General features: G+C 54.3%; 1 protein-coding gene across 6 annotated transcripts in view; it reads right to left on the minus strand.

Moving 5' to 3' along the window:
• Window positions 1–335: 335 nt before the first annotated feature.
• ARHGEF18 (Rho/Rac guanine nucleotide exchange factor 18) overlaps window positions 336–22,700 on the minus strand; it is a 93,801-nt gene continuing 71,436 nt past the window's right edge. For 2 of the 6 annotated variants that reach the window (XM_033854508.2, XM_033854509.2), the window contains exons 16-30: window positions 22,123–22,248; window positions 20,361–20,478; window positions 19,220–19,468; window positions 17,898–17,974; window positions 16,303–16,481; window positions 15,420–15,511; window positions 7,504–7,686; window positions 6,280–6,417; window positions 5,748–5,872; window positions 4,930–4,986; window positions 4,789–4,839; window positions 4,188–4,667; window positions 3,469–3,802; window positions 2,574–2,690; window positions 336–2,487 (exon numbers count right to left, since the gene is read on the minus strand). In XM_033854508.2, coding sequence (XP_033710399.1) covers window positions 2,333–2,487; window positions 2,574–2,690; window positions 3,469–3,802; window positions 4,188–4,667; window positions 4,789–4,839; window positions 4,930–4,986; window positions 5,748–5,872; window positions 6,280–6,417; window positions 7,504–7,686; window positions 15,420–15,511; window positions 16,303–16,481; window positions 17,898–17,974; window positions 19,220–19,468; window positions 20,361–20,478; window positions 22,123–22,248 — 2,481 coding nt within the window. In that variant the 3' untranslated portion in view covers window positions 336–2,332. The remainder of the gene's footprint in view (window positions 2,488–2,573; window positions 2,691–3,468; window positions 3,803–4,187; window positions 4,668–4,788; window positions 4,840–4,929; window positions 4,987–5,747; window positions 5,873–6,279; window positions 6,418–7,503; window positions 7,687–15,419; window positions 15,512–16,302; window positions 16,482–17,897; window positions 17,975–19,219; window positions 19,469–20,360; window positions 20,479–22,122; window positions 22,249–22,700) is intronic. The other 4 variants (XM_033854506.2, XM_073803326.1, XM_073803325.1 and 1 more) reach the window with 4 other exon arrangements.

Raw genomic sequence — 22,700 nt, forward strand, 5'->3', positions numbered from 1 at the left:
TGAGCTGGTGCCCGGCGGGGGGGAACGTGCTGTCACTTGCCTGGGAGGTGTCTCCACCTCCCTACATTCCCCACCCCAGCCTCGGGGCAGGGGGAGCAGTGCACCCGGCAGGAGAGGTGACAGCGGCAGAGAGCACTGCTGTGGTGTCCTGGGCCCACATGGGAGGCACAGGGCATCACAGGCAGGCCCTGGGCCTGGTGTTCAGGCCTCCTAGTGCAGCAGAGGGTCCGAGGCTCCTCTCCTCCCTGCCCCCCCGCCCCGAAAGCACACTGCAGCACCAGCCTTTGGGCCGGTGATCCTAAAACAAAGCTCCGAAGAACCGCCACCCGGTCAGCTCATCTCAGACACGTTTATTGCTAGAATCAGGTCTTAAGTTCTAGGGCGGTTCGGACATATATCACAGTGAGGAAATGCTGCCATCATTGTAAAAATAATTGTCGGGTGAACTAAGGTCATGGTCACGATTAACGTGCACAGATCCCACAGAAATAGGAACATCTGCTCGACCCCTAACTTTACAAATAAGACTGGACCCTACCGGGGAGTGACCTCGGGGTCCTGGTGAGATGTGCCCACGGTGCTGCCCAGCTGCTGGTACCACCCGGAAATCTCCTCTGCTGAGATCCACGCGGGCTCGAGTTGCTGATCGCCCGAGGAATCCTCTGGGAGGGTCACAGCGTCACAGCGGATCTGTGGGTGGCGCTCGCGGCCCAGCAATGTCCTCTTCACAACAGGACAGGAACTTAAAAGTCAACTTTTCTAAAGTGCTCTGATGCGTCTCAGTACAAAACACAAACACTGATTACAGACGTGGCACGTGTCCTGGGGCGTGGCACGTGTCCTGGGGCGGGGAGGCTGCTGCTCCTTGCTGCTAGCTGGTGCCGCAGGCCCTCGGGCAAGGGCGAGGTGGGGGAGGTCCCCAGAGGGGCAGGGAACAGCTCTGGAGAGGTCCGGAACCACTGTCAGCTCCTTGTCACTGCTGGCTGTGTCACCTCGCCCCGGGTGCCCGGGCTCCTGTTCCGCCAGGACTCAGTCTTCCCACCAATGCTTCGGGCTGTGGGATCCACTGGGGAGCCTGGGGTGCAGGAAAAGGCTGGAATGCCCCGCCCTCCCGCCTGGCACCCAAGCCTGCACTTGGCCAGAGCTGGAATGTGGGTCTGACCCAGGTACCACCCTGGGACCGTTCATGGACATGCGATGCCATCCCCGACACCTACAGCCTCGCCTCGAGGCTGGACCGGCGGCCTTCTCCCTCCTCCTGGGTGTTTGCTGACAATAAGCTGCGACAGCTCACTGGACTTGAGGTGCCCGCGAGGCGGCCGTCTGTGCACTTGCTGGCAACAGTCACCACCCAGGCCACATGGGTCCCCCCAGCGTTCCACCCCACTGCCCTTTGTCCCAGCCTCTGCCCATTGGCTCGGGACACCAGCCCTAGGGGCTACCCCCCGGCAGCCCTGGAACAACTGGCCCATCTCAAGGGGATGGAGGACCCTCCACCCGGGGCTGGGACCCTCAGGTGCGTGCCGGCCCTGGCTGAAGCTCTGGACTTGGCTTCCTGGGCGCCTGGTGTTCGAGAGGCCCACAGAACCACGCTGCCTTGGTGAGGCGCCTTGGGAAAGCACCGAGTTTGACAAGAGCAGGTTTTAAAAACCTCCACCACATTAAAGTGAGCTACGGTCAGTCCCTTCCAGGTCAGCCCCTTTCAGGACGAGTTTCTGCACCTGTAGGACCCGCCAGGCAAGCCATCAGCCAACCTCTCTGGCTGCCCAGCCCTGTGGTCCTGTCCCGGGAGAGCTGTGTGCCACCCCTGGCTGGGCTCGTGTCTTGGCCTGGAGGTTCACCATGAACCCACTCCTGGAAGTCAATTCTGCCTGATTCTGTGGACAGAGCCAACACCACTGGGTCCCTTCTGGTGCCATAATGACTCGTTCCAGGGTCTCCCGGTGGCCATGGAGCCCAGCCTGGGCCGGCATCTCCTCAGGCCAGGGTCTGGCCTGTTGTCATGCTCTAGGTGGAACCACCACAGTTGGTCACTACCTTGCAAACACAGCCTGGAGTTGGTCTCTCCTCTACCCAACTGGGGCGCTACGATGACAGCTCCATGGGTTAGCTTTGGTTCAACCTTCCGTTAAAAACTCTCCTTTTTGTATTAGAAAAAATAAGTTTACAAAGTTGCCCAGGCACCACTGCTAATCCTACAGAGCCTCAAGATGGCAGGCCAACGCTGCCCCGGCCTGGTGGTGGTTGGCAGAGGCCTACTTGGGAAGGGGAGAGGGCCGCGGGCGCGTCCCCAGAGAGCACAGGAAGGGGTCTGCACCCTGAGCCACGCCCCCTAGAAGAAGATGACATCTTCCTTGCTGGCTTCTTCCTTGTCGAGTGGTGTGGAGAACAGGGCCACGGGTGGGAAGGATGCCCCCCAGGCCTTGAGGGTGAAGTACTCGTTGGGGACATCAGCCGGGACCGGGCATGGGGCTGGGAGGCAGGAGTCTGGAAGAGAGAGGGGGCTGTGGGTGTCAGGAGCTGCCAGGCACTGAGGGTGCCAGGGGGTGGGGGTGGGGTGCAGGCCGGCTCACCTGGGGGCGGTGTGGAGCTGCGCAGGACGGGACTCTGCGAGCGGCGGCCTCGAGAGGCGTTCTCCTCTTTGCCCATGAACTTGTTGAGAAGCAGTGGCTGCTTCAGGTCAAATGAGGCTGGAAGCGGGAGGAAGGTGCCAGCTGGGGTGCTCGGCCTCGCTCCAGGCACAGGAGCGCTCTGCGGACCTGGGCCAGGGCCTCATCCCACTTCTCGCCCACACTTTCCCCAGCGCCCGTTCCCAGGAATAGACCCCACTCAGACGTTAGGCCCCAAATTCAGTGACAAAATCCAGGGCAGACACCCCTGCCCAACCACAGAAGGCCCTGGAGTCATTCAACCTTTGGACGAGAGGCCCTGTGACCCTGCTGCCCAGTGGTCCTGGGACACAGGACCTGCTCCCCAGGAATGTCCCAGGGACTCTCCCCCTGGGCCTTCCCTACCAGGGCCAGCTGGCTGCAGGGTGCTCTGGTGCAAGGGCTGAGCACGCCATCGGTGGAGCAAGGACACCAGCAGAGCTGGCAGCACCTGGACCAGCGCAGGGCGGGGCTCGGTGGGGCAGCCGTAGCATTGATCACTGTGCAACTTCCTGCCCGACTTCCCGCCCGGGGTGACTAACTGCGCAAAGGTTTCCAAGGCTCGTTTCTGAATCACCAGCGCAGTCCCTTGTCCCTGATCCCAGTTTGAGGGCCAAGGCGGGAACAGAGCTGAGGTTTGATGTTTCCATTTTTTTGCTCTTTGAGATGAAAGACCTCCACGTGTTGGGGGGGAGGGAGCAGCCTCAGCTGCCTCACCAGTTGTGCCTTGGGGTTTCCTCCCGATGCCCCCTCCGAAGGCGAGGGGCCAGGCAGGCCCTGGGCAAGGTAGGGAGGGGGCTGCCAGGAGGCCCCGACTCACCTGAGCTCTCCGAACGGTGGGAGCCCCGGCTCTTGCCGCCCTTGTCCTTGCCGCCCTTGGTGGAGGCGGCCAGCTTGGTGGGGATCTGCTGCTGCACGGCCGCCTGCCTCTGGATCTGGTTAGTGGCGCTGAGCAGCTGGATGGGCACGTCGCTCTTGGCTGGCCGACCCTCAGCCGGGGTGCTGTCCCTTCGGCTCACCTCGGGGCGCTCTGCGTACTCAGGCCCGGCACCAGACAGCAGCGAGCTCACCCGGGGCCGTGGCGCTTTAGTCAGGGCCGCGGATCCTTCCAGCCCTTCCCCGTTGAAGCTGGGAGTGTGGCTGGGGGGCTGGGCCTGAAAGAGTGCCAGAAGACACCAATGCTGGTTCCTTCGGGCAGCCCTTCCGTGTCCCGACAAGGAGCCACGCCCCGCAGATTTGCATGGCGCTGCGGGCCAGCCTCCCTCGTCCCGCACTCTGCCGGCTCCCGGGTGGGGCGGGGTTTTTGGAGATGGTTGGACCTGGCCTGCCTGCCCGCCCAACTCCCGGGTGAGGGGTGGCTTAACGGAAGCTTCTTAGCTGGGAGGGTCAGATCTGGGTAGAGACTGACGCTGGTCCGACGGAGCTGCCATTTACCGCCTGCCCCCAAAATACATACACACCCACGCATGTGCTCATGCACTCACAACTCACAGACACGCCCGCGCCCGCGCGGGCCCAGGGCGCACCCCCGGCGCTCACCTCCGCAAGCACCTCGGGCGGCAGCGCCCCGGCCGCCCCGGGCACCATGTTCTGCTTCTTCACTCTGCGCAGCAGTTCCAGCCGCTCGCGCTCCCGCTCCACGGCGCGCTGGGCTTCGCGCAGCCGCTCCAGGTCGTGCTGGTAGGCCTGGCGCTGGCGCTCCAGCTCTTCGCGCTCCTGGCTCAGCTGCTCCTGCAGCCGCAGCGCCTCGGTCTCGCGCTGCTGCAGCCGTGCCGAGGCCAGGCCCAGCTCCTGGCGCTCGCGCTCCCGCTCGCGCTCCCAGCGCTGCTGCTCCAGCCGCAGCTGGCCCTGCAGCTTCTGCACGCCCGCCAGCTCCTCCCGCTGCTTCTCGAAGTTGCGCTGCCGCTCCTGCTCCAGCAGCAGGTTCCCGCGCGTCGACTGCAGCCGGAACTGCTTCTCCCGCTCCTGGAGGGCCGCCCTCTGCGTCTCCACGTAGCTGTCCTGCTGGGCGATGACCGCCTGGGGGAGGGGAGGGCCGGTGAGCGGCCGGCTTCAGGAAGAGCCCGGCCTTCCCCCAGACCACAGCCTCAACCCGAAGAAGGGCACGTGCAGCCTGGCACGCTCCCCAAAAGCCACGTACCTGGAGGCTGAGGAGCAGCTGGGACAGTGTCTGGATCCGCCGGACGAGCTGCTGAGAAAAGGAGAGGGACGTTGGCGCTCTGCAGGAAGCCCCGCCGGGCGTGCGTGCCGGCCCTGGGGGGACGCACAAGCCCGCGCTTACCTCCGACTCCAGGAGGGCGGGCAGCCGGGGGCTGGGCTCAGCACCTGGTGCCTCCGCCTGTGGAAACACGGCATCACAGCTCAGAGAGCTTCTAAGGGCCAATCCAACTCGAGCGGGACACGCGTATTATAGCTAAGGCATCCCCTTAGCATGGGACAGGCCCCCGCCTGCTCGTCTGACGTGTGCCAGCCTTGGTGTCTGGAAACTGAGGGCGCAGGGTGGGCGCAGGGTGGCCTCCGGGAGGTGCGAGGGCGGCGGGTGGGGTGGGCCCGCCGTGTGGGAGCCTCTTAGCCTGGCCGCGGGGGGTGGGCTGGCAGGGGGTGGTTGTCAGAAGAGCCCAGGCCTCAGACCTCAGAGGTGGCCAGAGGCAGCCAGCCTCCAACTCTGACCCCAGCGCTTGGCAAGGGTGGGCCTTCTGAGTCAAAGGACGGAACAGCCAGTGACCTCGGCACCCGGCCGGGGAGGGGGGGGGGTCGGGGGGGGCGGAGCAGGACACCTGTGCAGACTGAAAGCTCGTGGTCCCCGCACGGTGGCTCTCACCTGTTGCTGAGGCCGCCGCCCTGAGCCCGCCCCTCCCCTGCCTCCCACCCCGCCCTTGCCGGGGCCTGCAGGAGGAACCAAGAGGGTCACCTGGCCACATGTCAATCTGCACATTAACTATTAGTCACCGTCAACCGGGACGACGCTGCTCACTATTTGCCCTGAGACGGAAAAACCAGACAAGCCAAGCACAGGCTGTTCCCCCTCACTGACGATAATTAAAAGCACTGGGGCCGACTCTGTATGGAGCTCGGGAACATCCCAAGGAGGCAGCGTACCGCCTGCGGTGCTTCCTCGGAGGCCCCCGGGGTGTCGCCGGGCCTCGAGTCCGGGCTGCCCGCGGCGCCCTGCCAGTCTCGGAGGCTGGGGTTGCTGCTGCAGACGTTCTTCTGAAAACTGCCATCTGAAACGCCAAGCCAGGCGCATGAGATGCCGTGGGTCCCGAGGGGTCTGCATGCCCTGTTCCCCACCCCGCCCCCAGCCTGGGTAGGAATCGTGGCCGGGCTGCTGCCTTCCGACCTGGGCAGAAAGGGCGGCATCTGGGGCTCAGAGACCAGCAGCAGGAACTGGCCTGGGTGCTGCTGTCAGAATGTGACTCACCACCCCTGGAAAGTTCCAGAACCCTGACCCCGGAGAGTTTACAGAAGGTTGAGGGGAATCAGCAGCAGAGATGCTGAACAGCAAACGCCTGGGCTTTGCCAAGAATGCTTTGTGAAGGGAACGTTTTAAGAAACTGCACATCCTCCCGCACCCGCCGACCTCCTGGGGTGCCGAGAAGCCCCAGCCCCGAGAGGAGGCGGCGCCACTCACTCTTGCCGGGGCTGCCGGCGCTGTCGTAGCCCCCGGAGGCCTCCACCCTCCGAGCTGGGGACAAGGAGCCACCCCCGTCATCCACCTGGCCGTTGGTGCTGCCCAGCCGCCTGCAGATCAGGCTCTGGATGTCCTCGACTGTGGAAGGAGATGGAGGGGAACCAAGTCACCCGCGGCCCTGCCGTGGGCATCAGAGCAGGGTGCAGAGACCCGGGCCACGGCCTCGCAGGGTGTCGGTCACCCCCTCTGACTCTGTGCACCCCCTACACAGGTACTGCACCCAGGATGTGCCAATCTATCTACACGAGGCCGGACCTTGGGGCGCTCCGGGCCCTGAGCCTGGGGCTGCGCTGGGCCTAGGAGGGAACTCGGTGTGGCCACTGCCTGTGTGCTGACAGCCATACAGAAGGTCAGGGGCCATGGGAGGTGGCCTTGGGGGAGCAGGGCTGGTCACATAAGGTGCTCGAGGACAGACGGGCTTTGGCCAGGTGAGGAGGTGGGGAGACTATTCTAGGCCGAGGCACAGGACATGAGAGGGTCTCGGGAGCCCAAGAACAGTGGTGACTGGAGACATGGGAGGCATGGCCGGAGGGAGCAAGGCTGAGCAGGGGCACCGTCCAAGCGGGACCCCTCTGGCCTTTTCACTCCGATGGAAAATTCTGGAGGGCAGGGCTGTGTCTGTCTCGCCTGACGTTGAAAGAACAGTGCTGGCCCTCCTGCCTGACTGCCCAGCAGGAGCACATGCCCTGGCCTAGCATGGGGCTCAGCAGCTGCGTGGAAGTTTCTAGGAGCTCCGCAAGGACCCTGTCAGCTCCTGGAAGCAGGCTGCTTACCGGCCAGTGCCCTCCCGTGGCTGTGCGGCCAGGAGCCCCTGAAACAACCCACCAAATGTGTATGTGTGTATTTTTCTGGGGACAGCATCAGTGACCCACTCATCAGGAAAGAGGAACCGTCTCAGTCAATTTGAGACCCCCGGGTCCAGCACCGGGAGTGTTTGTTGAGTGAATAGGAGATGGTACTGTAAATCTGCAGAGGGGGGTCTGCACCCGACTGGGTCCAAGGACCTTCCAGCTCTAAGCAGAATAGAGGCAGGCAGAATCGTGCCCGGACAGGGTGGCCTGTGGGCCCCACGGGGCTGTGTGCCCAGCCTGGGGTCTCCCAGGAGCCCACCAGGCAGCACAGGGAGGGCGGGCCGGCGCTCAGCGAGGGCTGGTGGCTACTTACTCTCACTCATGGCCGACTTGAGAATCAGCTCCCCCTGCAGGTTCTCGGGGGGGTCCCCTCCCCGGAAGAGGAGCCGAGCCGGGGCGAGGTCCTCGAGGCCGCTCATCTCAGCCATCTCCAGGTAGATGTGCTGCTTCTCGCTGAGGCTCTGGGCGATCTGCTGGTCTTTCATGTTAAGTCGCTCTGCAAAGTGGCAATGGGTGTGGGGTTCGGCCTCCTCTGGGGTAGTTTCCCCCAGGAGCTGGTATAAGGATGCCTCACAGGGCCAGGCGGGCCTCTGGGAACCCTGCTGACCCACACCCTGTCCGGAGCTGGACCTCTCCCTTCGTCCAACATTCCCGACCAGCAGGCAAGGGTGTGGCCCTGTCTCCAGCTTATTTCCCTCAATTATAAAAATCAGACACGGTGAGGGGATGGGGGAGGACCATAACGGGCTGATTTTTATTAGTTTGGGACAAACTGAGAGCCTTATGAGACTTAGTTTTCTAATCTTCTTACAAGTCTGTGGGTTTTATACTTTTTTTTTTGGCCGCACCACGAGGCATGCGGGATCTTAGTTCCCTGACCAGGGGTTGAACCCAGGCCCCCTGCAATGGAAGCATGCAGTCTTAACCACTGGACCACCAGGGAAGTCCCTATACCTCTTTTTTGCTGCCATGACTACGACTTATTTTACTAGACTTTCTCACTGGTGATTGCTAGTATAAATATACACATCCCGTTCAGCTAAATTATTGAGCTCTCTTACATTTCAAATAGCTTTCCAGTTGATTCTACAGGATTTCCTAGGCAGATAATCATGTCACCTGCAAAAAATAATTCTGCCACCTCCCTACCACTCGTGATCTCTTACTTCTGCTTCTTCCCTTACTACCCTGGCTGGAACGTCCAGGAGGAAGATACTAATGGTGAGAGTGGGGGGGTGGGGGGCCCTGCCTCGCTCCTGACTTCGATGGGAGTGTCCCTGATGGTCCAGTGTAAAGGATGAGATTGGCTTTTGGTCCAAGATAATAAAGGAGATCTTGGTGAAGGAAACATCTATTTCTAATTCACTAAGACTCTTGTCGGGAGTGGGTGATGAGGAGACGTTCCGGTATGATTCTGTGGTATCCGTGGAGATGCATCTGTGCAGGGCATGTATTTTATTACCCTCTGACAGAACTAAGAGTTAGAACGGGACACACTGGGGAGGGGGTGAACCAGCGCCGAGGGACCGGCGGAGCCCTGACAACATTGGAACAGCCCTGAGGCTGAGTGGATGGGCCCCTACTTTCTAGATGTTGGTCTTCTACCACTATTTGCCGTGTGGCTGACAGGGTCTTGGTGCTCCAGCCTGGTGTCAGGCCTGAGCCTCCGAGGTGGGAGAGCCGAGTTCAGGACATTGGACCACCAGAGACCTCCCGGCTCCACGTAATATCAATTGGCGAGAGCTCTCCCAGAGATTTCCGTCTCAACGCTAAGACCCAGCTCCACCCGATGGCCAGCAAGCTCTAGCGCTGGGTGCTCCGTGCCAAACAACTAGCAAGACAGGAACACAACCCCACCCATTAGCAGAGAGGCTGCCTAAAATCATACTAAGTTCACAGACACCCCAACACACACCACCAGATGCGGCTCTGCCCACCAGAAACACAAGATCCAGGCCTACCCACCAGAACACAGGTAGGCACCAGTCCCCTCCACCAGGAAGCCTACACAAGCCACTGAACCAACCTCACCCACTGGGGGCAGACACCAAAAACAACGGGAATTACGAACCTGCAGCCTCTGAAAAGGAGACCCCAAACACAGTAAGTTAAACAAAATGAGAAGACAGAGAAACACACAGCAGATGAAGGAGCAAGGTAAAAACGCACCAGACCAAACAAATGAAGAGGAAATAGGCAGTCTACTTGAAAAACAATTCGGAGTAATGATAGTAAAGATGATCCAAAATCTTGGAAATAGAATGGAAAAAATACAAGAAACGTTTAACAAGAACCTAGAAGAACCAAAGAGCAAACAAACAATGATGACCAACACAATAAATGAAATTAAAAATACTGTAGAAGGGTTCAATAGCAGAATAACTGAGGCAGAAGAACGGATAAGTGACCTGGAAGATAAAATAGTGGAAATAACTACCACACAGCAGAATAAACAAAAAAGAATGAAAAGAATTGAGGACAGTCTCAGAGACCTCTGGGACAACATTAAACCCAACAACATTCGAATTATAGGGGTCCCAGAAGAAGAAGAGAAAAAAAAGGGACTGAGAAAATATTTGAAGAGATTATAGTTGAAAACTTCCCTAACATGGGAAAGGAAATAGTCAATCAAGTCCAGGAAGCACAGAGAGTCCCATACAGGATAAATCCAAGGAGAAACATGCCAAGACACATATTAATCAAACTATCAAAAATTAAATACAAAGAAAAAATATTAAAAGCAGCAAGGGAAAAGCAACAACATACAAGGGAATCCCCATAAGGTTAACAGCTGATCTTTCAGCAGAAACTCTGCAAGCCAGAAGGGAGTGGCAGGACATATTTAAAGTGATGAAAGGGAAAAATCTGCAACCAAGATTACTCTACCCAACAAGGATCTCATTCAGGTTCGACGGAGAAATTAAAACCTTTACAGACAAGCAAAAGTTAAGAGAATTCAGCACCACCAAACCAGCTTTACAACAAATGCTAAAGGAACTTCTCTAGGCAGGAAACATAAGAGAAGGAAAAGACCTACAAAAACAAACCCAAAACAATTAAGAAAATGGTAATAGGAACATACATATCGATAATCACCTTAAATGTAAATGGATTAAATGTGCCAACCAAAAGACACAGACTGGCTGAATGGATACAAAAACAAGACCTGTATATATGCTGTCCAGAAGTGACCCACTTCAGACCTAGGGACACATACAGACTGAAAGTGAGGGGATGGAAAAAGATATTCCACGCAAATGGAAACCAAAAGAAAGCTGGAGTAGCAATTCTCATGTCAGACAAAATAGACTTTAAAATAAGGACTATTACAAGAGACAAAGAAGGACACTACATAATGATCAAGGGATCGATCCAAGAAGAAGATATAACAATTATAAATATTTAGGTACCCAACATAGGAGCACGTCAATACATAAGGACAATGCTAACAGCCATAAAAAGGGAAACTGACAGTAACACAATCATAGTAGAGGACTTTAGCACCCCCCTTTCACCAATGGACAGATCATCCAAAATGAAAATAAATAAGGAAACACAAGATGTTTTAATAATGAAACATTAGACAAGATGGACTTAATTGATATTTATAGGGCATTCCATCCAAAAACAACAGAATACACTTTCTTCTCAAGTGCTCATGGAACATTCTCCAGGATAGATCATATCTTGGGTCACAAAACAAGCCTTGGTAAATTTAAGAAAATTGAAATTTTATTAGGTATCTTTTCCAACCACAATGCTATGAGACTAGATATCAATTACAGGAAAAAAACTCTAAAAAAATACAAACACATGGAGGCTAAACAATACACTACTAAATAACCAAGGAAAAAAAAATAATAACCAAGAGATCACTGAAGAAATCAAAGAGGAAATCAAAAAATACCTAGAAACAAATGACAATGAAAACATGACGACCCAAAACCTATGGGACACAGCAAAAGCAGTTCTAAGAGGGAAGTTTATAGCAATACAATCCTACGTCGAGAAACAAGAAAAATCTCAAATAAACAACCTAACCTTACACCTAAAGCAATTAGACAAAGAAGAACAAAAAATCCCCAAAGTTAGCAGAAGGAAAGAAATCATAAAGATCAGATAGGAAATAAATGAAAAAGAAATTAAGGAAACAATAGCAAAGATCAATAAAACTAAAACCTGGTTCATTGAGAAGATAAACAAAATTGACAAACCATTAGCCAGATTCATCAAGAAAAAAGAGAAGACTCAAATCAATAGAATTAGAAATGAAAAAGGACATGTAACAACTGACATTGCAGAAATACAAAGGATCATGAGAGATTACTACTACAAGCAACTATATGCAAATAAAATGCACAACCTGGAAGAAATGGACAAATTCTTAGAAAAGCACAACCTTCCAGACCGAACCAGGAAGAAACAGAAAATATAAACAGACTAATCACAAGCACTGAAATTGAAACTGTGATTAAAAATCTTCCAACAAACAAAAGCCCAGGACCAGATGGCTTCACAGGCAGATTCTATCAAACATATAGAGAAGAGCTAACGCCTGTCCTTCTCAAACTCTTCCAAAATATAGCAGAGGGAGGAACACTCCCAATCTCATTCTATGAGGCCACCATCACCCTGATACCAAAACCAGACAAAGATGTCACAAAAAAAGAAAACTACAGGCCAATATCACTGATGAATATAGATGCAAAAATCCTCAACAAAATACTAGCAAACAGAATCCAACAGCACATTAAATCATGATCAAGTGGGATTTATCCCAGGAATGCAAGGATTCTTCAATATATGCAAAACAATCATTGTGATACACCATATTAACAAACTGAAGGATAAAAATCATATGATCATCTCCATGGATGCAGAAAAAGCTTTCGACAAAATTCAGTACCCATTTATGATAAAAACTCTCCATACAGTAGGCACAGAGGGAACCTACCTCAACATAATAAAGGCCATATATGACAAACCAACAGCCAGCATCGTTCTCAATGGTGAAAAACTGAAACCATTTCCTCTAAGATCAGGAACAAGACAAGGTTGCCCACTTTCATGATGATTATTCAATGTAGTTTTGGAAGTTTTAGCCACAACAATCAAAGAAAAAGAAATAAAAAGAATCCAAATCGAAAACAAGAAGTAAAACTGTCACTGTTTGCCGCTGACATGATACTATACATAGAGAGTCCTAAAGATGCTACTAGAAAACTACTAGAGCTAATCAATGAATTTGGTAAAGTAGCAGGATACAAAATTAATGCACAGAAATCTCTTGCATTCCTATACACTAATGATGAAAAATCCGAAAGAGAAATTAAGGAAACACTCCCATTTACCATTGCAGCAAACAGAATAAAATACCTAGGAATAAACCTACCTAAGGAGACAAAAGGCCTGTATGCAGTAAACTATACGATACTGATGAAAGAAATTAAAGATGATACAAACAGATGGAGAGACACACCATATTCTTGGACTGGAAGAATCAACATTGTGAAAATGACTGTATTACCCAAAGCAATCTACAGATTCAATGCAATCCCTATCAAACTACCAATGGCATTTTTCACAGAACTAGAACAAAAAATTTCACAATTTGTATGGAAACACAAAAGACCCCGAATAGCCAAAGTAATCTTGAGAAAGAAAAATGGAGCTAGAGGAATCAGGCTCCCTGACTTCAGACTATACTACAAAGCTACAGTAATCAAGACAGTATGGTACTGGCACAAAAACAGAACTATAGATCAATGGAACAGGATAGAAAGCCCAGAGATAAACGCACACACAAATGGTCACCTTATCTTTGATAAAGGAGGCAAGAATATACAGTGGAGAAAAGACAGCCTCTTCAATAAGTGGTGGTGCTGGGAAAACTGGACAGCTACATGTAAAAGAATGAAATTAGAACACCTCCTAACACCATACACAAAAATAAACACAAAATGGATTACAGACCTAAATGTAAGGCCAGACACTATAAAACTCTTAGAGGAAAGCATAAGCAGAACACTCTATGACATAAATCACAGCAAGATCCTTTTTGACCCACCTCCTAGAGTAATGGAAACAAAAACAAAAATAAACAAATGGGACCTAATGAAACTTCAAAGCTTTTGCACAGCAAAGGATACCATAAACAAGATGAAAAGACAACCCTCAGAATGGGAAAAAATATTTGCAAATGAAGCAAATGACAAAGAATTAATCTCCAAAATATACAAGCAGGTTGTGCAGCTCAATATCAAAAAAAACCAAACAACCCAATCCAAAAATGGGCAGAAGACCTAAATAGACATTTCTCCAAAGAAGATATACAGATTGCCAATGAACACATGAAAGGATGCTCAACATCACTAATCATTAAAGAAACGCAAATCGAAACTACAATGAGGTATCATCTCACACCTGTCAGAATGGCCATCATCAAAAAATCTACAAACAATAAATGCTGGAGAGGGTGTGGAGAAAAGGGAACCCTCTTGCACTGTTGATGGGAATGTAAATTGATAGAGTCACTATGGAGAACAGTATGGAGGTTCCTTAAAAAGCTAAAAATAGAACTACCATATGACCCTGCAATCCCACTACTGGGCATATACCCTGAGAAAACCATAATTCAAAGAGTCATGTACCACAATGTTCATTGCAGCTCTATTTACAATAGCCAGGACACGGAAGCAACCTAAGTGTCCATTGACAGATTAATGGATAAAGAAGATTGGCACATATATACAATGGAATATTACTCAGCCATAAAAAGAAACGAAATTGAGTTATCTGTAGTGAGGTGGATGGACCTAGAGTCTGTCGTACAGAGTGAAGTAAGTCAGAAAGAGAAAAACAAATACTCTATGCTAACACATATATATGGAATTTAAGAAAACAAAAAAAAGGTCATGAAGAACCTAGGGGCAGGACAGGAATAAAGACGCAGATGCACAGAATAGACTTGAGGACATGGGGAGGGGGAAGGGTAAGCTGGGATGAAGTCAGAGAGTGGCATTGACATATATAAAACTACCAAATGTAAAATGGACAGCTAGTGGGAAGCAGGTGCATAGCACAGGGAGATTAGCTCGTGCTTTGTGACCACCTAGAGGGGTGGGATAGGGAGGGTGGGAGGGAGATGCAAGGGGGAGGGGATATGGGGATATATGTATACATAGAGCTGATTCACTTTGTTGTACAGCAGAAACTAACACAACATTGTAAAGCAATTATACTCCAATGAAGATGTTAAAAAACAAATTTAGAACAGGATGAAATGAATACTATGTTAACATTATACTTTCAGGGGTCAGTGGGATTTCTCTGATTTCTTTTGGACATTTTTATTCCTTAATACCTTCAAACTTGCACCTCTCCCCACAAAAAGAAATAAAATACATACTGCCTAATTTTATGCGCTTACTGCTCAAATGTTACCTATGTTAAACATAAATATCACAGTGAGTGAGAGAGAGGAGGGGAGTTGCCTGAGACCACAAAGTACTGAGATGGATTCTTGGCAATGACCTTGCTGAAATCTCACAGGACTCTGTTAAAAACCGGGGAGCAGAATAAGCACGATGTGGTCCATCCATACAATGGAATATTATTCAGCCTTAAAAAGGAAAGCGATTCTGCCACAGGGATGAACCTTGAAAACATCACGCTTGGTAAACTAAGCCAGTCACAAAGCGACAACTATCCCCATTTATACGAGGTGTCTGGAGTAAGTAAGTTCATAGACAGATAGACAGTAGGACAGAAGTTCCCAGCTGCTGGAGATGGGGAAAGAACGGGAGTGACTGCTAATGGGGATGGCGTTTCTTTCTGGGGTGATGGAAACAGCCTAAAATTGACTGTGATGGTTGCACATCCTTTTGGTATCCACTAAAATCCACTGCATGGCATACTTTAAATGGGTGACTGGTAATGTATGTGAATTATTGAGCCCTTCTTGAGCGAGGACCAAGGGAGCAACCCTAGCGCCCCACTCCCCTTTCCCACACGCCCTCTGGAAGAGCGTTACCCCAGGGCAAACGGCCCAGAGAACCGCAGGACATGGGATAGCCCACAGCCAAACTCCTGGTCACTTGGGCGGCGGTTCGCTCCATGGCCAGTTCTGATGGGATAGAACAGAAAGGCCACTGCCGGGCCCAGGAGGGCTCTCGGGGCCAAGTCACCCGACGAGGTCACACTGACCCCATCCCCCCACCCCGCCCTTACCTTGGAAGTCCCTCAGCCTCACGGCGCGGGCCTCGACCATCTTCCTCTCCTCCTCGGCCTCGCTGTAGGGGCCCTCCTCCTCGTCCGGGCAGCTGCAGGGAGAGGGGACAGATGGGCGAGCACGCTCCGTGGACTGGCTGCCTCTGAAACAGCACTGAGGTCTGCCTGCAGGCCCGGCTGCAAAGAGCATCTCTGATGTGCTGAGAGATTTAGTTTGTTAATGGTCAACCGTGCAGGACAGAAACACAGCCGTCGGCAAGCATCCAGTCTCAAAGTGTCAGGACGTAACCGGCCACAGGTTTCAAATGTCTTGCAGGGTGTGGGGGGTGGAGGAGACAGAGCAGTTCCTTCCCTGGGGACCTCCCAGCTACGGGACGCTGCAAGGCCAGCAGAGTCCAAGTTGAGGACTGAGGGGGCTCGAAGAAGACTAAAGCTTTGAGAAGCTTCTGGGCATAAAGGGAGGGAGCAGCAGGCTTGGGGTGGGGGCCGGACCACCGTCTGTCGGTGGCAGGAGCCAGGCATCACTCAAAGCCACAGGGTTGGGGTCCTGAGGGGTCCCCTGGCCCGAGGAGGAGGACAGCCCCCCGTGTCAGGTGGACAGTCCACCAATACAGAGCTGCGGGCCCCGCATCCTCCAGCCACAGACATCTGGGCCTTTTTAGCTGTTGTCAGAAGGGGCTGAATGGCGTCTTCTGTCTGCCCTTAGATGAGGGGATGGACAGAGCACCGAGGTGGAATGACAGGGAGGGGAAAAGCGAAGGGGTCTTCCGCCTGCGACCCCCGGCACCCTCGCAGGTGCTCCAAGGTCTCTGCTGACTAGCCAGCCACCAAAGCCAGGGGCACAGCCGTCAGTGGAGGGAAGGCCCACCCGGGTCCCTCTCACCTCTCCACGGCCCTTCGGATGTGAGCCATCCAGGTGTTCCTGTCCTCCTTGGAGCTGGTGTAGATCTCGTACATCTCGGGCCCGTGCAGGGAGGCGCTGATCAGAAACATGGCTTTCTCCTCGTTGGCCACCTCCCTCACGATGAGCTTTTGCAGCGAGATGATGGGGCGCTTGGAGTCCTGCACAGGTGGGACGGGGCGGGGAGGGTCACTCTGTACCTGGCCTATAGCCGTGGAGCCATGAGCCGGCGGGGAAGGGGACTTGGGGGGGAACGGGGGAGGCGTGCACCCTGCTTATCCTCCAACAATTCAAAGCAGAAAGATTTTGCCACCTGGGGGAAACGGACACTATCGCGATGATATCCTCACATCCTTTTCATGTGCTTGTTCAATGTGCTTAAAAAATGTTTTATAATTGTTAACGCACGTACACTGTATAAAACTCAGAAGATACAAGAGCAGGCAGTCTGGGATGACAAATAAATCCTCCTCCCAACCGTGTGCCCCAAACACCCAGAGCCAGCCAGTATTCCCAATCTGTGGTGTGTCCGACAAGAGATAATGCTCTGACCGACCAGTAAAATGCGCAATTTTAACTGGTTGTTATGGGCTATACTGCATTTCCCCCCATTCCCCACTAAATCCAGATGCCGAGGTCCTAACCTCAGAATGTGACGGTATTTGGAGACAGGGTCTTTAAAGAGGTGGTTAAGTTAAAGCGAGGTCATGAGGGTGGGCCCTGACCCAACAGGACTGGTGTCTTTCTGAGGAGAGGCAATCAGGACACAGACACAGACACACACACAGACACACAGACACACACACAGACACACACACACGCACACACACACACACAGGGCGAGCGGGGAGGCCATGGGTAGCAGGCAGCACAGCAGATCACAGATGTCGCATCACCCTCGTGAGTGAACACACAGCACACGAGGTGGGCTGGCGTCAGGGCAAGACCACCGTTTGGCAAGACAGCGTGACCTATTTCTGGAAACTTCTTGAGAAGCTAGTTTAAGTCCCTGGGAAAGGGGTGGGACTCTGGAGTTGAGTGACAGAGGCCACCTTCCTCTCCAGGTGAACCCAGAGGCTAATGGGTTCGCTGAGCACCCCCGCGGCAGGCACCCACGGGTCACCCAGGCGAGCAGAGGCGGAGGCGGTGTCCCCAGTGGACGTGGGCCGGGTGGGATGGGTGGGATCCCAGCCTGACTCCGAGCCCTCCGTCCGCACGGAGCTCCCGGCCAGCTTGGCTCCCGTGACGCGGCTGTGCTGGGACCAGCATGCCGTGGGGCCGACGTGGTCATAGCTCCCAGGGCAGTGGCTGCCTGAGTGCGCATCCTCAGCGATGCGCTAGCTCCCCGGGAAGGAGGGACAGGCTCTCCCGGCGAGGTTGCCCGGGCCTGTGAGAGCCCGGGCGCCTGTGAGGGGAAGGGCCACGGAAGCACAGAGCCCGGGCGGAACTGGGCAAGATGTTGGCATGACCCTGAAGCCGCCTCAGGCCACTGGACAGGAGCCCATTCAGTCCCCCCATCCCCGGCCCGTGCAGACAGCTTTCGAGCAGCCCTTTCTGCGAAGGGACGGGACACGTACCACGGAAGCAAAGACGTATTTTTGATCCTTTTCTTGTAGCAGGAGAAGCACGTCCGTCAACAGGACAGCAAGGACATCTAAGGGGAGAACGCAGAAGGACACATCTTACAGGGTCCCGCCGGGCAGACGTGGAATCCCAGGCCGGCGCCACAGCCCGCGGGCGCCCTTCAACCTGACCCCACCCCATCACCCTCCTGGTTTCAGCTTTTAACGCCGAGCCCCTGGACGCTCGCGTCCTGCTTCCTGCCGTAGCAAAACTCTCGTGCCCGCATGCCCGAGCTTCCTGGTGGTGGCAGGCTCGGAGTCTTGTCCCTGTAGGGACATGGTGCGGTGACCTGCCCGGCAGAGCTGGTGCACGTGGGTGCAAATCCCGAGCTGTGTTTCCAACAGGAGCGCTCGCGCTGCGGCAAACGAAAATACCTCCTCCTCGGGGAGCTTGTTCAGACACCCCATTCCCATGAGACACCCTCTCCTCGTGGGACTCTCTCTCGCTGCAGCCCGCTGGGTTCCTCTAAAGCACTTACTGTGCTTCCGCTGTTTTTGTGTCTGCCTCTCTCCTTCCGCCCACCGACTGGAGCCCCGCGTGGGCGGGGCCTCTGCCGCTCGCCTTGTGCCTGGCGCGCAGGGGCGCTCAGCCCCGGACTGTACCTTTTGGCTGCTCGCCTGCTCAAATTACGAACAAGCACATCCTGTCGGGTGGCTACTGCGACACCCCCCAGAGATCTTTAAAGAGGCTGATGCCAGTGGACAGGCTAGGATGTTTCTAGAGGCTCGTGAAACGGACAGGAAGCTCAGGGATGAGCCCCGGGCGCTCTCTGGTCTGGAACCACACCACGGATCTTGCAAGTAGGGCGTGGAGCTCACCCCGAACAGCGGGTGGGACGCTGGGGGCCACAGAGGTCCGTGGCCCAGGTGGCATCCTCTACCCCGACTGGGGCCTGTGACTGTTGTTTAGAACCCTGGGGCCTCTGCTAAATCTGGGGTGTCCTGATACCCCGGCTTTCTGTTCAGGAGGCAAGGACTCAGTGTGCCCTCTTCACCCGGTGGCCTTCCCTGTGTGCACCACACCATCTCAACCACCGGACACAGAGCGTGCTGGCAGGACCACCTTCCCCTCGTTCCTGCTCTACTTCCGTGCTCGACCTGACTCAGCAGGTAACCTCCCTTCAGCCGCGAAGCAGCCAGGCTGCAGTGGCTCTGTGCCAGCTGGTGCCCATCAATCCAAAATGGTGCTCACTCATCCAAGGAGGTGCCACTGATCCAAGATGGCATCCACCAACCCAGGATGGCATCCAGCAGAGGTGACTGGAGCGGGACTTTACCTTTTAGGCGCCCGGACGTGGTCTTCCAGCACAGCGTGCCCTCCAGGTGGAGCTGCCGCTGCAGCATGTCCTCCTTGCGGAAGGTCAGCCCGTTCTTGAGCTTGCTGGAGGACTTGAGGTCCATCTTCCCCGCGATCTCCCTGAGGCGCTGGCCTTTCTCACACTCGCTGACCCTGGCGTCCACTTGCGAGATGATGCCTTTGATGAGGTTCAGGGCCTGGGTCAGGTCTTTGTGGTCCTCGGAGTCAGCTGCCACACACAGCAGAGTTAGCGCTTTCCTGGGTCTGCGTCCACGAACACGATGGAGGCGGACAGGCTATGGGGTCGAGGAGGTGTGTCCCGAGGCCACTGCTCAGCGGACCCTCGAGAATCACCTTCCAACTCGAATTTCCTGAGATGTAAACGCTTCTCCAAAGTAAACGTGACAGCCCAGCGTTTGGTTTTCACCAAGACAGAGCTTCTGTCGAATGCAGAAGCTGAGGTGCCAATCAAGTGGCAAGAACAGCCCCTGCATAACTCCGCCGGCCATTCCTCGGTAAACAGACTCCCCCGTGCCCTCCAGCTCTCCATAAAAGACTCCCTCCACCTCCGGCCATTACCGAGGGCTGGCTCCTCCCACTCCAGGGGCTCTGCTTTCACGGCAGGGGAACTTTGTGCATTCTCCCACCACCCAAATCCCCTGGAGATAAGGGAGGTGCGGTCAGCACTGCCCTGGCCTCCGGGAACCCCCGGCTGGGCTACATGCCCTTCCTCTCTGCCCTCCATGGCACCAGGCACGTGACACGGAGGTCACCTCTGGGCCTGTGTGGGTCACCCAGGGGTGACCTTAGCAAGGGCACTGCCTGTGTCTTTTCATCCACTCTCCAATACTGACTGAGGGCTGCTCCAGCCCAGACTGTGCGGGGACTGGGGGGGTAACGGCAGGCGAGACCAGGCACCCTGGTTGGAAACCCTAGCACCCAGCACAGTGGATTCTGCAAGGTGGCAGCTCAGTGAGTGACTGCTGAGCCCAGCTGAATCCGGAGAACCAGGGACAGATCGCAGAGTGGATTATCTAACCCACTATTAGAATAGGGGGTGGGGAGACAGAGACCCTCCGCCCCACCAAGCACCTAAGGGCAAGACAGGAGAGCTACCGTACCTTCCGTGTTCTGAATAATACGCTCCACCAGCACGGGGTACTTGGTTATGCGCTGGGTGACCAGAAGGATACATTCCTGCACGCCGAGCCGCCTCACGATGGAGAAGTTGCCGATTCTCTATGAAACGGAGAAAACAAAGGCATGCTGCGTGGGTGTCTCATCTCCCGCCACATCAGTTCACGGTCGGACATCGAGCGATATCCAGTTCACGGTCCCTTTTCGGCTTACGGGGACCTTTTCCTTGCCGCTTTGCAGGTACTTGAAAGCAGGGACTGCCTGCTGTATACAGAAAGGCCACAAAGGCAGAGGCAGCCTCACCTGCTATAAAATGTGGGCCCCTGCAGAACCCATTAGGAAGAAACCAGCCGGGGGGTGGGGGAGTGAGTGGGGGGTGGTTGTGGGAATCTCCTGGAGAGCTGTCCACGTGCACACGCACATGCGCAGACCCTAACCCTGCTGACGGCCGTCGGGACCCTCCAGACGCGGCTGGGCTGGTGCTCTCTGAACTGGCTCCCTGGCGGCTGCTGGTGCACGCTTCTGGCTAAGAGCCTAAGAAGTGGTCACCTGAAGTCACTTTTTTTTCCCAGCCACGTCATGTGGCTTGTGGGATCTTAGTTCCCTGACCAGGGACTGAACCTGGGCCCGCGGCAGTGAAAGTGCCAAGTCCTAACCACTGGACTTAGGCCCCCAAACAACCCTCTCCTTTTCACATCTATCCACTGCCAGGATAATGCAGTGAAAGTTTAAAAAAAAATTTTTTTTTTTGGCCACACCTCGTGGCGTGCAAGATCTTAGTTCCCCGACCAGGGATCGACCCCGTGCCCCCTGCAGTGGAAGCGCGGGGTCTTAACCACTGGACCGCCAGGGAAGTTCCCTGGGGTGAAATTTAACAACCCTGCATCCTTAACTCTAGACCTTTAGTTGCTGGATATCACTTGAGGTTAGAGTCCTTGGGGTACAGGCTGCAGGTGTGGAGCTGTTGTGGGGTGCAGGCGCCCGGCAGCCTTGACCCAGGAGTGCCTCCCAGGATGCGGGGGGACGGGGTCTTGCCCGACTACTGACTCAGCTCCTGGGCCCTGAGCACTTGCACACTGTCGGGCAGAAAGAAGACAGGTGTGGGTCATTCCATGGGCTGTGGGGGATGCACGGGGACCAGACAGGGGAGGAGGTGATGAAAGGACAAAGGCTTAGAGGAAGGCAGGACTTGCATCTGCTGGAGAATCCGAGGCAGAGCGGGTGGCTCTGGAGGGCCGGTTCCTGGGGCAGGGCGGCCCCTTGCGAGGACACTCATGTCTGCTCAACGGTCTGAGGACCCATGGTCATCCGTTGAGGGGCATCTCAGGGGCCACACTGCTGCGGCAGGAACAAAACCCTAGGCTTGCTTTGCTTTACACCTGGGGACTCTCCAGAGCTTTCACCACTGTGTTCTGAATGAGTTTGTGGTTAACAATGAGACAGAACCTTGAAAATTCACTGCCTTATAACAAGTTGTTTATAATCCCAACCTCTCCCAAAGCCTACAGTTCGGGGGGAGGGGGAGGGGGAGGGGAACAACCTATGGCAAAGAGGATACTTCTTTTTTTTTTAAATTTAAAAATTTTTTGGCGGTACCGTGCAGCACGTGGTATCTCAGTTCCCTGAGCAGGGATCAAATCCGCGCCCCCTGCATTGGAAGCGTGGATTCTTAACCACTGGACTGCCGGGGAAGTCCTGAGGATATGTTTTTAATTAAAAATAAATACCCTTTTTTTTTTTTTTTACCTTGATCAAGTTTTGAAATTTCTTGTTTTGCTGCAGCAGCAACTTGTAGTGACTGACGGCCTCGTTGTGGCCGCTACAGAAGACGCCGTATTTTTCTTTCATTCTCTCCCCGTTTTCACCTGAAAACTGAAGAGAGGCCGTGGAGGCGTTACCAGAAGGAAACACAGAAACTGCCAGGGAATGTTTTCACCTCATTCGCCTGACTCTGCTGAAACGCAGATTGACTTGACTTGGGATTTCACTTTCTTGTCTGGCTCGCTGGCACCCAAACAGAGAAATGCTTCAGTACGTGCTGTCTCGGCACAAGGTACCGAGGGGGAAAAGGAGAAAACGTCTACACGTCACAGGTGCTTGTAAAACATCCCGAAATCCGAGAAGGAAAAAGAAATTTAAGTGGAACAATGTTAGAAAAATTCAAAAGCGAACGGCGTCTTCTTCTCGTGAATCCTAGTTAGCTGACTTGGGATGCTCTGGGCACTCCGAGGGCAGACGAGGGGTCCTGCGTCCCCTCTGTCAATCTCGGTCTCGGCCCAGAAGTCCACTCAGAAGTCAGTTCAGGGTCAACGGCCCTACCATGG

This window comes from Tursiops truncatus, chromosome 3 (genome assembly GCF_011762595.2).
Source record: "Tursiops truncatus isolate mTurTru1 chromosome 3, mTurTru1.mat.Y, whole genome shotgun sequence".
NCBI lineage: Eukaryota > Metazoa > Chordata > Mammalia > Artiodactyla > Delphinidae > Tursiops > Tursiops truncatus.